The sequence below is a fragment of the Rhinolophus sinicus genome, linkage group LG07 (assembly GCF_036562045.2).
Source record: "Rhinolophus sinicus isolate RSC01 linkage group LG07, ASM3656204v1, whole genome shotgun sequence".
NCBI lineage: Eukaryota > Metazoa > Chordata > Mammalia > Chiroptera > Rhinolophidae > Rhinolophus > Rhinolophus sinicus.
In genome coordinates, this window is record NC_133757.1 from 42,672,005 (window position 1) to 42,688,620 (window position 16,616).

The following is a 16,616-nucleotide window of genomic DNA, read 5'->3' on the forward strand; positions in this document are numbered from 1 at the left end:
TGTAATAATATAATAATATAATAAATATAACATAGCATAATATAATATAATACATATAATACGGGAATTATTATTAATTTTTGCTCCAAAAAACTCATTAGAGCTGATTGTCTGGCTTGGTCTTATTTTCGGGGATGCACGGTAGTTTCATTACATAGAGGGTTCTAAGAACTGAGCAAAAACCATTTTTAAAGACTTGATAAGCCTTACCTCTCCATTCTATTATACTCCTCCACATGCCCAAATAATCTGAAACCACCAAGAGCAGTTACACTGCTAAGTAAATAATGTACATTTATACTTACCAGACCCAGGTATGATTTGAGTTGGCATTAAATGCTTGTGATCATGAGGCTGTCCCTTCACACACTTCATCCAAGCATATAGTTCTTTATCTGTAAAATTGTAACATGTATTTTTGTATCAGTCATGGTTTTATAATTATATAAAATTAATGGCTTATATATAGAGGTTAATGATTATATAAAATGTCAACAGTAAGCTTCAAATATATGGTTCTTAAAAAAAAAAAGACCCACCATTCTAAGAATTTTGTGAAAACAGGATATAAATTGACGTTAGCCTTTTCTAAAATGACCATTCTTTATTATTAATGTATTAGTCACTTCTATCTTCTCTGATTCTAGCTTCTCTGTAGCTAATCCTCGAACTCTTAGCTATTTTCTGTGCCAAACATGGCTTTTGCCTAAACAAACCAATACAAAGTTTGACACTATTGCTAACTCATTTTCTTTTAAGCTTCAAAGACATGTAGAATTGTCATGAGATATATGTGAAAAAGTTGCTACTTTATAGTGAAAGAAGAAAAATTCTGAGATGTCCTAAATTACAAAGCACCAAAGAGTGAGAAAAGAGACAAGAGTTAACCCATTAATAGCTGTGGGCCAACTAAAAGTAGACTGCTCATATTCCTGAATCTATGTTGGAACTTTAAATCTATTTCTGTACTGATCACCATCCACCACTGCATTATTATGCAGGAATTTTCAGGAATGTTCCCCATAACCAATCAAAAGTAGTAAATATTTCTTCCTTACAGACTGTGTACCTCCCCTAGAACTGTCTCCCGCTTCACCTTTTCCCACCCCTCCCCCTTATCTATCTGTAACCAAATGTAAATTCTTTCAAAACAACTTAAATCTTTCTCCCTCTAAACATAATGTATGGAAAGAGCCCTTCAACTCCAGGACTTCGGACATGTTTGTAGGTTGGATTGCATGCCCCAGGTCCTGGTCTTCCCAGCTAGCATTTGGCTCAATAAACCCTTTCTTTCAGAAAAGATTTTGGCCTCAAAAGTTGTTTAACAGTAGATATTTAATTGCTACTTTTGACTTCAAAGAAGGCTCCATACCTGGAGTTGTTAACATAATAAGAAACAGCATAAGGCATATACATACAGGAAAACTATTTAATACTTTGATCTTAAGATCTCCTCTATAAATTTAATGACATAGATAGCTACTAATGATGTGGCTTTAAGAGCTTCAATAAGTATTACAAAGCTCATTAAATTCAGCATAAAAAAATCTAAAACCATTATTTCACAAAAAAGTCTCATACTAAATAAAATTCAAATCCAGTCTAAAACTGGTTTTTAAAAAGCTTTCTGACTTTCCCCTCCAAAGCCTACATACTACAGCGGTACCTTGGTTTTCGGACATAATCCGTTCTGGAAGACTGTTCGAGTTCTGAAACATTCGAAAATTGAGGCACGGTTTCCCCAAAGAAAGTAATGCAAAATGGATTAATCCGTTCCAGACCTTTAAAATCAACCCCTAAAACTGCAAATTTAGCATGAATTTTACTATCTAATGATACTATAGATCCATACAATTTACGGCGTTCATAAACTGAAATGTTCATCAATGTTTCGAACTGAGACGTTCGAAAACCAAGGTACCACTATAATTTGTAAATGTTTTCTAACTGCTTCCATTTTAGACACTTATGTTAATTACCAGTATATAAAGCTATAAGGCAGTCAATGTAAGTTAATTACAATATTTAACAGTGAAATAAGGAGATATATTGATAATAGACTATAACTCAAGACATAGATTATACTAAAAAATTTGATATGGTGAATGACAAGAGTATACTTTCAAAATTAATAACATTATGAAAATCAACAGCAATACAACCATTTAGGTTTATTATACATACCCTATTTTTTTCAAAACAGGATTCATGTTCATATATATATATATATATATATATATATATATATATATATATATACAATATAGCAAACCACAAATTAATTTCTTTTTAATTTGGCAAAGGGAAAACAAAATATGGTACCAGAAAAATATAAAATACATGTCCTGAAGTTTTATAGCAATGCAGCTACTTCCATCAACTGAAAATATCCAAATATATTTTCATGGTTTTGAAGATACTTAATTTCATAACATGCATTCTTTATTATGGTTTCCCATTTTATTCGTATTTAATATCTTCTGCACATCACAGTAACAATTAGCAAATGTTTGCACATACTTGCCTACTTGCTCAGGTGTCTTTGGCAAGTGCTGGGTATATAAAAAAAGGATCAGAAAGGATGAGGTTTAGTAATCCTATCAGTGGAAAAGATACTGATGGCTAAACCATGGTTCATCTATCTGATATACCACTACGGAAAAAGCTGAATGGAATGAAAATGACATTTATTTTTTTAAACATTGAGCAGTTTACCACTAAACATGATTTTACTTCTAATACTTGCACAATTTGAATCCTCTCATTTTATTAAGGTTTTACCCCAAATAACTTAATATTTTTAATATTACCAGTATTAGGTAGCTGTGTTATTAACAGGTTTTAGAAGGGACTTCAGGCACCTACACATTAGCATTTAAAAACGGTAAAGCCTAATATAAATTTGGGCTACAGTAAGGAACTGCTTGAAATGAGAGGGTGAGGGTGAATCTACTAATCAGGCTAAAAAGATATACAGTAGTACGTCGGTTTTCAAACGTCTCTGTTGAAGAACATTTTGGTTTACGAACATCGTAAATTTTATGGGTCTATGGTATCAGTAGATAGTAAAATTCACGCTAAATTTGCAGTTTTAGGGGTTGATTTTAAAGGTCTGGAACAGATTAATCCATTTTGCATTACTTTCTATAGGGAAACTGTGCCTCGGTTTTCAAATGGGGAAACGGTGCCTCAGTTTTCAAACGTTTCAGAACGCTAACGATCTTCCGGAACGGATTACGTTCGAAAACCGAGTTACTACTGTAAATGCAGTTTTATTCTAGAATATCTGGCCATTCATAAACTGTAGCTACTCCTTTTTAAAAACAAGTGTCACAAAATTTCCTTAATGCTATATATTTGTAATTAAGGAAGGTAGAAAAAAAATACCCACGCATCTAATTTTCCAGATGAGTGATCCTAGAGAAATGAAAATTATAAAAAACTTAAATTTATATGAAGTTATAAACCAACCTCTAGAACTCTTCCTTTCCTTTGCCTTATAACAATCTAAGCAGACCACAAATCCACATTTTTGGCAGACCCAATGAATGTTAAACAATGTTGCTTCACATGCGTCACACATCTCCCGAACTCCTCTCACTGCTCTTTTCCAGGCAATTTTAGCTGAAACACATAAAAATAAAAATGTAGAAGGCAAACCAGGAACTTTGAAGGCTATATTAACTAAAGATCAACAGCAGATCTTGAAGTAATTACTAATTCCCTTCAGAAAATATACTTACATCTAATTGAAAGTTTCTCAATCTTGACATTTTTGACATTTTGAATTAAAAAATTCTGTTGTGGGGTAGTACCCTATGCACCGTAAGATGTTTAGTTGTATCTGTGGCCTCTACCCATTAGATGTTAGTACTCTATCTACCCTGACACCTTTCAGTTTATATAACCAAAAATGTCTCTAGTCATTGCTAAATGTCCCGTGGGGTACAAACCACTGATTTAAGGGAAGGAAAGGAAAAGAAGCTACCATTTACAGCACTTAGTCATGATAGGTGCTATACATAAGTAAACATAATTAATATGACTATGTTCTAAACAAATCTATGAGTAGTTATTCCCATTTCATAGACAGTTAAGCTACCGTGTTTCCCCGAAAATAAGACCTATCCGGACAATCAGCTCTAATGCGTCTTTTGGAGCAAAAATTAATATACGACCTGGTCTTATTTTACTAAAACATAAGACCCGGTCTTATATAATACAATACAATGCAATACATTTTATTATATAACACCGGGTCTCATATTACTTTTTGCTCCTAAAGACGTGTTAGAGCTGATTGTCTGGCTAGGTCTTAGTTTGTGGGAAACACAGTAGGAGTAGAAAAAGTTGAGATTCAAATATAACATCTAAATCTAAGACTTTGATAAACCACACCAGATTAAAAATTTAAGTAATTGGGATGGAATATGTCTTTATATGGCAAATGTTGGTATTTCCCAATTTCACATCCAAAGTGTTTTTAACATGTTAAACTATGTCATAATGGCAGAAACAGCAAAATGCTATTGTGATTTTATGAACGGTTAATCCATTCAATTCAACCTCAACTGGAAAATATCCATTACCTTAAATGCATACCCGGGTATCTCCACATAATAAGTGTCATCAAAATTAAAAGGAAGCAAGACTAGGTAAGAACAGGGACTTCTCCCACAGATTAAACATACTTCAAAGAGAAATTCTTAAAATGAAATTTATACAACTACATGTTTTAAGTATTTAACTTCCTTACCATCCTTTTTCACCCAGGACAAAGCTGTTTTCTCAGATGTTACTAATTGACAAAACTTATCACCTATTATGTCCAAGATGTATTTTGAAGTTTCTAAATCTAGTTCATCATCTTCATAATTTTCATGTGTCCATAAACTCATAGCTTCATCATCATATTGGTCAGGAGAAGAGAAACCATCTATTCTAACCACTCCATTTTTACTAAATGATAGTCTGAAACATTAAAACATAAAAGCATTAGATACCAAATAACCAGCCCCAGTTATTTTGTAGTTGTAAATTTATATATTTATATTTTTATGTTAAATATACAGAATTATATTTACAATTAAAACACAAGAAAACGGGGTAGTCCATATACACATACACTTAATTAAATTCAAACAACTTAAGATGACTCCCAGAGTGTTACACAAAAGGCAATGATGAACAGCACCAATTTTAGGTTATTTCAAGAAATAAGAATTCCTGTATCACTTAATTACTTAACTCCAAACAAATGAAAACTACGTCCAAGTGTTTGATGTGAACAAATTTAAAACGTTAGCCAAATGCTGCCTAGGGCATGCTGTTATGTTATACGTAATCTAAATCAGGAAACTCTACAGTTGAAAATGCCTTAAATCACCTTGACTTTTTTTTTCACTGGATTAAAAAAATGCCAAGTACACACACATATTTTTAATTAATCAAAATGACACTTTATTAATGTGATTTAGAGGAACAAGGATAAGTATATTAGGAACCCAATTGCTTCTTTCCTTTTAGCTTCTGACATCCAATTAATGTAGCTACTCAATTCAGAGAGATTTAGGGTAAATGGAAGGCAAAATTGCCATTCTCTTACTAGCTGGTGTTTATTCCTCAATCAGCTTTGTAATTGTTCTATTCTCAAACTGAGGATATGAAAGTTTATTATAAGTCATTCCATATTTTTCAAATAGATGCCGCCACCATTTCCTTTCTCCTCTTTTCCCCATACTTTTACCTTACCCTTTTCCTTTATTTTAAAACCAAACTTCTCCCTTTGTTATAACCCATCATCTTATTTCAGCTTTATGTTATTATCCATACTTGAGCAGTTCTTTCCTTCACTTTTCTAAGATTTTCTTATCTCTTCAAACCTACTTTCCTGTTGATTGCTTTTTCATTTTTTCTGCACTTCCATGTATACTACTACCTTGTGTAACTATTTTTTGAAGTTGGGGATTATTAGCTGGAAAGATCATGAAGAAATAAAACAGAACTTGTTGACTTCCAATATATACATATTTTGGGATCTCTACTGGGCCACCAGCATAATATATTTGCCAGAGCAAAGTGTCTAACTTCTTATTCTTAGGAAGAAGGTGATAATGATTAGGAAAATAACTGCAACTAACATTAATAGAGCATTTTATACGTGCTTGGTACTATAGTAAGAACTTTGTGTACTTTATCTTATTTAATCTTCATGAAATGTCTCTGAGGTGGGTAGGTACCACTACCATTCACATTATGAAGATGAGTTAGGCTTAGCTGTAGTTCAACCACAGCTAATCAAGTCATACAGGAACTAAGGGACGAGCTGGACTGGACTGAAACCCAAGAATGACTCATTCTAGAATCTGAGACATTAGTCTCTACTGGTTGGATTACCCAGTTATTCTTTAGTTGCACTCTTATAAGTCTATCTATAAGTTTTTAGTATTTAAAGTATTTAGTAATATTATTATAGTAGTATACAGATTAATAACAACTATATGTTGTTTTTATATTTACTATAAAACCTATGAAATGTGACATGGTACTAACAAATCCTTCCTGTCATTTTAGAACTCATATTTTCATAGCTAACTATGTCTAACAAGACAAAAGTTTGGGGGTATTCCAATGTAATGCACTGACTTTATTTTAATGCCTAAAATACCTAGATTTATAGACTGTGATTATTAGCTAATGTACAGGTATAAATGCAACACTGTTTTGGCCAAAGTATGTAAATGTTTAAAAAAATCTTTACATCAAACTACTAGGAAAAAATACTAATATTTTCTCATTAAGAATAAATCTCAGAAGAGAAAGGCTATATGAATACATGCAGCAATGTAAATATGAATTTAGTCCAACAGTTAGCTATTATTAAATTCAGCAATAAAAAAGTTTAATATTCTTTTATGTTTCAGAAACAAGGAGGCTCAAAGACTCTTAAGTGTCTCCAGAAGGGACCCTCAGAATGATAGTATAATTTCTGGTATCTAGTAAACATACTTTCCCCAATTATGTATTTTCACTTACCGTCTAAAGTAGTAAAATCTACAAAATACTGGTGAATGGGTTGCGTCTTCTCCTTTTTTACTCCGAATAAGTCTACATTCTCGACACTTTTGCAAATTAGGCCCTATCTCACAGCAGGAGTCATCCTGTAAAAAGGATTCCCCAGTTTGCTTCAGCTTCTTGACTTTACGCCAATCTTTTAATACTGAACGAGGGATGCCAGCTGTAAAACCAGTAGGAAAGTATTAGCAAGATTATATTCTTTTTAGAAAAGTACACTCCTTGACATAAAATTCAAGTCAATCATACAATTGTGACAGTATATTGTTTTGAAAAGAAGCAAAGAGATTATATATTTCTAGTTACTCATTCATTAATAAGTAAAAAATCCAAAGCAGCACTTTTACCTATTATTCCACTAACCAAATGAACTCTATGTCAGCATACTGGAAATGCAGATATGATTAAGCCTTCTAGCTGACCGAAATCTTTACATCTATTTGTATTTGTGTAATAGCAAACACAAGAATCATTCATTTTAACAGTAAATCTATAGCTAAAAATATAGCCATTCTACACAAAAATTTGGCAAATGTAGGAGGAAGCTCTTTCGAGATCCACAGGAAGAGCCTAAAGACCAAAAGTTAATTCTTTTTACAAACAGACTGGTTTCAACATACTTATGTTTTAAAATACTTCTCCAAGCTAAGTGTGGCTCTTTAAGACTAGTGGTGATTTTATAATACCGATATTTGGGAGAAGGGAAGCTATTTCTCTTAATATGTCGCTCTTATTATAATGCCCTCCATTTGATATCAGTATTGATGGAAGCACTATTTTTTTAGAAAAATAAAAGGATTTGAAGGAAGGAAAAAAGCCAACATTAACTTGGCTGTCTTTTTTGATAAGAGAGAAAAAGGGCATCACAGAAGAAGTTTAAAGAAAACCAAAAAAAATGCAAGAAAAATTATATCCCGGGGGAGCCAAAAAAACGTACACACATTTTAAGAGATGTTGTCTATGCTCAAGCAGTAGTTTGCCATAATCAGAAGTGTATGGATGATGACGGTAACCACTTTGAGCACCTCTTGTAATTGCACAAGTCAAACGTGACTTGTATTCATCTTTTGTGATTGGTATATATTGAGTACTATGATTAATACAGTTTTTTCCTTTCTTAAAATGTGTATACATTTTTTGGCACCCTCTATATATTGCAGGAAAAATTATATATTTATGTTAATTATACTATAGTCTGCATCGTAGCTCCATCACTTTTATTAACCTGAACTTAACTGCTGAAATAACACTGGCTCAAATAATCAGTCCTCTATAGAGCAGGAAGACTACAAAACATACGTAAATTAAGTTTCCTATTAAATTTTTACAAATATATTAATTTAAAATAAACCTGTATTTATTTTGTTTATCCTATGTTTATTATAATTGTTCACTTTTATAAGTGTTTATACTGCCCATATTAGTGTACCTATACATCAGACATGAGATTTACATAATTTGCTATTTCTGTCATGCTGAAAGAAATCATTGCATTTCCTACCCTTGTGTTTTCTAATCATGCCCATTTTGTGGATCAGAGGCAGAACAACTATTCTGAGACTACATACTTCTTGCAGAAACTTGCAGCAAAACTCGTATTGAGCTCCCACCATCACCTGTCCACAGTGTATACAGTACAATTACAGTAAGATCACACATCTTAAGATAGGAAGGATTGTGTTTAAACTCCAGTATGGCCCATTTAAAATCAGCTCCAGTTATTAAGCACTTCTAGAACTGCTGCCTGGTTCTCTACAAGTTCTCCCCTCTCTGTCTCTGACTTAGGGAAAGGAACCATTTGGCTTAATCCATTACAGAAACACATATGCATATACACACACCAATCATGGAATAAAAATGTTTCCAGAAGGCTTGTGTAAAAGGTTTATTTCCTTTACTGTGTATAAGACAGATTTTTCTTATGGACTGTATAAAAAGTTCAGAGCTTCTAGAAGTTAAGAATGAACAACAAAGATGGTACACTGCTGATAACTTTTTATTTGGCACACTCGCTTCCCATCACTTATTTACATTTTAAAAAAATTCACTACACTAGAATAAACGAAATACAATCTATTTCTATTTTGACTAGGAGACAGCTATTAATATGCTTTTACATTCCAAATAATGGAACAGCTCAGAGAGTATGGATAACCATACCATTGCGAACAATTTCAATAGTATTGTAATATCAGACATTTCAAAGCAAATCTCAATTCTGTGACACAAAATATATACACAAGAGCTTTTTTGTTGTTTTAAAAATGAATAAATGAATTACAAAGACATGAAGACCCAGGTAATATGAAGTTTTTGACATTATAATTTTTGCTTTGGCCAGGCCACAGAAGACTGTAAGGAAATTTCTTTTATAAATTTTACTATGTTTGTATAATAAATAAAACCTCATCTTTCAATTTGATATATCTAATTTATTGGCAACATCTAAAACCTAAAACTTTGAGATTAAGACACTTAGTCAACAAAAAATACTTAACTCAATGGATATTTTTACTCCCTCTATACTGTAAAAACTTTTCAACCCTTTGTTGTCAATTTACTACCAAATCCTCAAATAGCTGTTCTAGCAACTGAAAACTAGGAAGGAAAAAAAATCAATAACAAATACATATTAACTTTTAATCTCTGATATGCCATCACTTTGAAAAATATTTCTTGAGATAGAGTATTCAACTGATTACAGTTAAACCACTGGTATTGTGTATCATGGGACTTACAGATATATTTAAATTTGATGGGCAACTTCAGTTCATAAAATAAAAATAATATTAGAAAATTAGTCATGGAAAAGCAGCCAACTTTTAATTATTAGTAACAAAAAGCAGCAGATAGGAAGACATTCCAAAACAGAAGATAAAGCAAAATGTATTATACTTGGCTTTAGAATGTACTAAGAAACACAATTATACGTGCATTTGTGTATATAATTATACTTGTATAATAGTGTATGTAATCATATTAGATTTTCTAAGTGCAGACTTAACTCACTCTTTTTGATTGACTATGACTGGGGCTGATGACAACCCCAATGAACATTAGAAGGATAAAGGTCATATTTAATCCATGAGGTAGATCATCTACGCAGGTTTTGAAATCATATTTACATACTCCCAATTTAGAGAACAATAGTACATCAACTCTGCCCATAATTAATAAATGGTATTTAATAGTCACTTAATATTATTTTGAATTTGGGAATAAGTGGGATTTAACATAGCCTCTCTGATGCTGGTACTAAGTAGGGGAGATTTGACTGTAACAACTTGAAAAAAAAGTGCTGATTCCAGTCTTAGGACTCTTTACAGTGGGAACATGCACACCTAATCTCAAAATGAAAACAGAATATGTACTATCATTAAGAGTTAATTTTATACATTTGACTTCATAAAGAGTTTTCTAAGTGTTAAATATTGGAAGGTTCCTATCTTTGTTTCCTGTAAGTTTAACTCAAGTATTTGAATACCCAGCACCAAAGAAATGTTATGTGATGGAAGAGAAACAATTATTGACCACACTAAGCTTAAGAATTCATTGGGAAAGTAAGTAGAAGACATGAGAAGGAAAAGGCAACACTGTATGCAATCTGATACTCAAATAAATGGCAGGTATCCTTCGTTGTCAATCTCCCTCTTTTCCTTTCTTCTGACTATATTTGCATTTCAGTCTCTCAGCCTCTCTCTCTAGTTGAGCTTCTTCCTTCGTTCTTTCACTTCCTGACTGTCCTTTTCTATGATTCCATCCTCCTGTTTTTCTCTCCTTCACTTTGCCTCTGATTTCCACAGGCATGTAGAAAACCTCATTCAGTGAAAAGGCCCAAATAAGAGCCTTCAAGCATCCAAATGTTTGTGAAAGTATTTCTTGAATGTCCACATTGTCACAGATATTTCATATATTGTATGTGGATGGATACACAGTATAGTGAAACTATTAAGTGCTTTCTGCATTGTGCAACATACCTAAAAAGAAATAAGCAAACTGAGAAAAACTACTTCTAGAGTAAAAACATATAGAAACACTTTATAGTGAATACTACTGGCAAATATCACTTATTTGGTCTCACTATAGCCACAAATGAAATGTAATTATCAGTTATGAAACTTATTATGGATGTTCTTGGACAGAAATGGACTCACATACCACAATCACCTCCACCCCCGCTTTTATTTAACTTTAACCCATTAAGGATTGCTTGAATGAGTAGCATTATTAAGTAGAAGGTAATTTCAATAACCTTTCAATTTTGTCATGAGATGAGAGACGGGTGGGATACAGGCCACCTCCACACAACTTTGAAGTAATTCTCTTCTAAACATGTGACTTTAAGTGTATGTGAATAGATTTCTTTTTCAACTAGATCTTGTTATAGGTAAACATGAGAAATCTACTTTTGACGTGACAGCTCTAACTACATTTCTTACAGGTCTTAGAAATGGTCAAAATTTTAAGTAACTACCGTGTTTCCCTAAAAATAAGACCTAGTCAGACAATCAGCTCTAATGCGTCTTTTGGAGCAAAAATTAATATAAGAACCGGTATTATAATAATATAATTATATTATAACATAATAATAATATATTATAATATAATTACATTATATCTAATCTTATATAAAACCGGGTCTTATAGTAAAATAAGGTTGGGTCTTATATTAATTTTTGCTCCAAAAGATGCATTAGAGCTGATTGTCCGGGAAGGCCTTATTTTCGGGGAAACATGGTACTAAATTACACATTGGGTTTCTGCCAATATGAGTGCAAGATAAAACATATTTCTAGAAGCCTCTTAAAAATGGAGGGAGCTACATCTTCTCTCATTTCCTCTTACAGGGTACTTGTGAAATACAGATATGAGGTGAATGAGCACATACATTAAGCTAAGGCATACAAATCAAGTCAAAAGATGCCTTTCAGCTCACTAATCTTTAGAGAACCATGCCATAATTGCCAAGAACATACAGCCTATTTTACCTGAGATAAAAAAATAAATTTACTTACCACTATTACTGCTGCTCTGCAACTTCAATTTACTTTTTTCTTTGGCACTCCTGCTGAGAACCCCATTGGGTTTTAAATCTTCTTCTATTTCACCTTTTCTCTTCTGCAAATCGTTTTGCTTCTTTTTATAAGTTGGCTTAGGTTGCCTTTTAGTCCTTTGCTCTGACTTGCTTTCACTTTCATCGGAGTCTCCACTTTCAGAGCCAGATTCGTAAGTTCTTTTGGCTTTTCTCCTATTGACCTTATTATCATCTTTTACATATTTATCAACTATGATCTTACTATCTACACTATTTTGTATATCATTAGATGTAGAGGCTATTAAATTGACAGAACATGGCTTAATAATTTCTGAAACAGAACTCCCTGAATTTTCCATTTTATTAGTATTTTTATCTTCTTCTGAATGTCTAGTAAGCCAGGCTTTTTTCAGTTTAGTATGGTAGTTTGGTTGACTTGTCTGGGATGCTTGCCCATTTCCTACAGAGTTTGCTTTGTTTATTGTACTACAGACTACAGTGCTATCCAAGAGAAGGGCGGCGGAAGATGTCTGATTTTTCACAGCATTAGGCTCAATCTCACTAACATTACTACTTTTATACTGAGCTGCAGCCAGTGCTGCCTTGTGCTTTTTTAAATGAATAAAATCACTTGTGCCTGAGAACCCAGAGCTGGGCTGAACAGCACTTCCTGTCTTACTACTGGCTGGTGTAACTGGAGCTGTGGTGCTGACCCTGCATTCTTGTGTTTGCGCCACTGAATGACTGACACTTTTTGAAGAGGTACATTCTAAGGATTTAGAGGCCAAAATGGTATTTGATAAAGAGTAAATTATTTCGGAGCCACCCCACCTGGAAACACTGGTGGTAGTGGCAGCAGACGTGAATATATCCATTTTGGTGTTACACAATGTATTTACAGCAGACACAACTGAACTGGGAACACCGCCCTGTGAGACCGCCTGAAAGTTTTTTTCAGATTTTATGTGAGCACTGTCTGAATTCACACTTGGCAGAATGATTCTTCCAGTCTCTCCAGCTTCTGCTGGTTTGATGCAATCTGTTTGATTTGCACCAGTTGAAGATCTTTCACTAACTCGATCTTTGGAAGCTATCGGCATTGCTGGCACACTATCAAGTTTTGTACTAGAAGGTGGACGCACAATGACAGATGCCATAGCAGCCTGTGACTTTCCACTGCTTTTCTCTACATGCCATTCAGCTTTCTCTTTGCTGAGGTTATTATTAGATTTCCACATTTCCGTCACATTCTGTTCAGAAGAACTCTTAAAATTTGCCTGAGAGTCTTTTGGCTCAGGAATTAGAGTCGGAGGCTTTTGTGATTCTTGAACTTTCCCACCAGCATTTACAGGCAACACTGGAGTTAAAGTCGGAGGGGAAAGGCTACTATAGCTGCTTTCCTTTCTTTCCAGGCTGTGATGAATTGGTGGGTGAAATACTGGTGCTCTATGTAAAGCAGGCATACTCCGGAGCATATTTGTAGAAGACACTGTTAAATGGGTAGGACTCCTACAGTCATTTCTGAAGGTTGTTACTGAGTGAGAAGCAATTTGATGGGGGAGATGTTCTGGTATCTTGCCTACTAAACCTTCACTTTCTGGTTGGTGTTTAATCAAAGGTGGAGGTTTGGAAAGAGATGATATAAATGAAGTCAGAGATTGAGGATTAGCTGCTGCTGCAAGGGTATTACTCTGTTTTTCACTGTAAATATTTGAAACTTCTTTGGATGGGTATGACCTTGGTGGTTCGTTGACCACACTATTAGACAATGTAGTGAAGTAGTTACTTTGGGGCAAACTCTGAGGCACTGAGTGCTTCATTTTATAAAGATCTGACACCGAGCATTCTACATCCTTGTCATGTTTGAGGACATGGCTTTTAGGGCTAGAAGATGACGATGCTACTCTGGAATAATTCTCTCTTTCACCCTCAAGCCCCTTGATTTTAGTTGTAAATGGAGCAACGTCAATACTTTCTTGAAGAATTCGACGGTGTTCCTCCTTGTATTTGTTTAATCTCTCCCCAGTCTCCTGGGGTGGTCTCTGTAATTGATTCAACACAGGATCCACAAAATGCCTATGCAAGTGACCATCTTTTCCAGTCTGTGACCTACTTAGATCCAGATCATTTTTTGCTGATGTGGATGAAACAGAACGTAATGGTTCAATAAAAGCTTTCCTTTCCAATTCTCTGTAAAGAAAATACACAAAGGTTTCTGTAATCACTTTTTCTTGTATGATACAAAGATAGCGTCTATGCAGTATCACTCTGTTATGAAAGTAAAATATGACTTTGCATGTACTCTAATATTATCAAATAAATCAGAAGGTCTATCAAAACAGAAAGAGTACTACTTATTTAAAGCTTAGTTTTAAGACATTTATTAACATAAAATCACCTACTTAAAAAGTGAATTAATAAAAACTATAAAAGACAAGGTATTTGTAAGTTTTAAGCATTGGGGAACTTACTCTTTATGGTGATCTACTAAACTTTTTGTCAATGGTGGGCTGGAATGCGCTGTAATTTTAAGAGGTCGATGAGGCTCTGCACTGGAAGGTCTGACAGGAATGTGACTAAGTAATCCAATACCATCCGCTGAGGTCACAGGGGTGGGTTGGTGTAACCAAGGGCTGGGAGAATTCTATTAAAAAACATACAACAAATCAGATTTCAGTTGCTAGAAAAAGCTAAACACAATATCACAGCAGGACTTTAATAAGAATATTTATGACGCATGTGACTTTCTCTAAATGCATCTTATGAGAAATATTCCGAAAAATAAGTAACCAACATAATTATATGGATATTTCCACATGATGTCAAAAATTAATCAGCATTAAATTAATAATTCCCAGAAATTATTTATTTTACAGAATGCAGATCTTGAAATCATTGCCTTTAATGTGTAAATGATTAGAGAATATAGCTTATAAGATTTCCTGAGATTCTACCATCAAAAGGACATTGTGTTGTTAATAGAAAATAAAACTTGTTATTCCTAAAATACATTTCCCCAGAAACAGAAATTATAATCAAGTTCATTTACCAATTTTTGCTGTCAAAAGAATAAACTTTTTCAATGTAACCATTTACTTAGAATTGGCAAAAAATTACATTTTCATGACCCAACTGTACTCCATTTCACTATAAGCTATAAATATTGGTAGGCCAGTAAACCTTGAGGTGTGGAGGTACAGCAAAATTATTAAAATCTCTTTTGTATATATCAATATGCTGCCTTTCTCATACTGAATATGACACTGATCTCTACATTGAGAGTCTCAACTATCTAAATATATGCTCAGAAATTGTTTTTGTACTGTGACTCATTGACACTTTTCCAGAACATCATCTGTTGAGTCAAGTTATTGGGAAAATAGAATCCTTTGATTTTCACAAAGGGAATAAATTTTACATCTCAAAATGATAATGCAAAAGCAATATGATATCACACCAAAGATATGCTGTTGTCAAATGGCTTAGATTAAAAAATACATTATAAATATAGTCAATAATGTTGTAACAACTATATATAGTGCCAGGTGGGTACGAGACTAATCAGGGGGATCATCACATAAATTATACAAACGTCAAACCATTATGTTGTACATGTGAAACTAATATAAAATAATATTGAATGTCAACTGTAACTGAAAAAAAGAAATAATTAAAAATAACAAAGACTTCTAAATAAATAAATTAAAAATACATTATAAACCTCACGAGAAAAATATATATATACATGCACACAAGGATTCAAATGTTTGAAAGGCCTCAATTCTACAAGATCCAGAAACCTTAATTTGCAAGCAATTACGGAAACGATGAAAGTTTTTGACTATAAAATAACATTATTTCCTAATTGTTTCTTCACTTTAACTCATACTAGGGTTAAGACATCTTCACTTTTGCTCAAAGTGTTTTATATAACAAATGAAAATCTGATATGCTTGTTTTTAACAAGTTTATGCCCAGTTAATAAAACATTATTATAAACATGGAGGCTAATTCCAGTAGACATACTAAGAGAGGATCCTACCCAAGCCATTCCTAAGTTACTTAGATCTGTTTTCCAAGGTTTGGAAGTTATGGAAAAAGACTCAAAAATATCTGCCAGCTCTTGGCTCCCGTGTGTTCCTCTCGCCTGCCTTTGTCCACCATCAGCTGTAGCTACATTCATGACACGTGAGAATGAAAGGTTAGAGTAAAAATGTGGGTGCACTGAGCGCTTGGGTCATCAGAGCTGCTTTCAGTTCTGACAAAGGATATTGAAATGATTAATGACTCTTCATTGACTTCAACTACATAATGTACACATTCTAGTAAGATTCCACCTACTATAAGTTCAATGGCACCATCAAGAATGGAAATGGGAAGCTTATGATCAATGCATAATTGATCAGAATTATGATCAAGCATAATTCTCCTAGAATTGAGATTCTATCAACATCAAATGTGGGTGAAGAATAAATTGTGGAGTTCAATGGTGACTTCATTAAAGGCC

The 16,616-nt window shown here is 33.5% G+C and overlaps 1 protein-coding gene across 13 annotated transcripts in view; it reads right to left on the reverse strand.

Moving 5' to 3' along the window:
* Positions 1–16,616, reverse strand: part of JMJD1C (jumonji domain containing 1C) — a 250,673-nt gene that overhangs the window by 21,755 nt on the left and 212,302 nt on the right. For all 13 annotated transcript variants that reach the window (XM_074339497.1, XM_019731785.2, XM_074339494.1 and 10 more), the window contains 6 exons: positions 14,581–14,753; positions 12,090–14,299; positions 7,036–7,237; positions 4,757–4,971; positions 3,472–3,624; positions 306–395 (listed from right to left, as the gene is read on the reverse strand). In XM_074339497.1, coding sequence (XP_074195598.1) covers positions 306–395; positions 3,472–3,624; positions 4,757–4,971; positions 7,036–7,237; positions 12,090–14,299; positions 14,581–14,753 — 3,043 coding nt within the window. The remainder of the gene's footprint in view (positions 1–305; positions 396–3,471; positions 3,625–4,756; positions 4,972–7,035; positions 7,238–12,089; positions 14,300–14,580; positions 14,754–16,616) is intronic.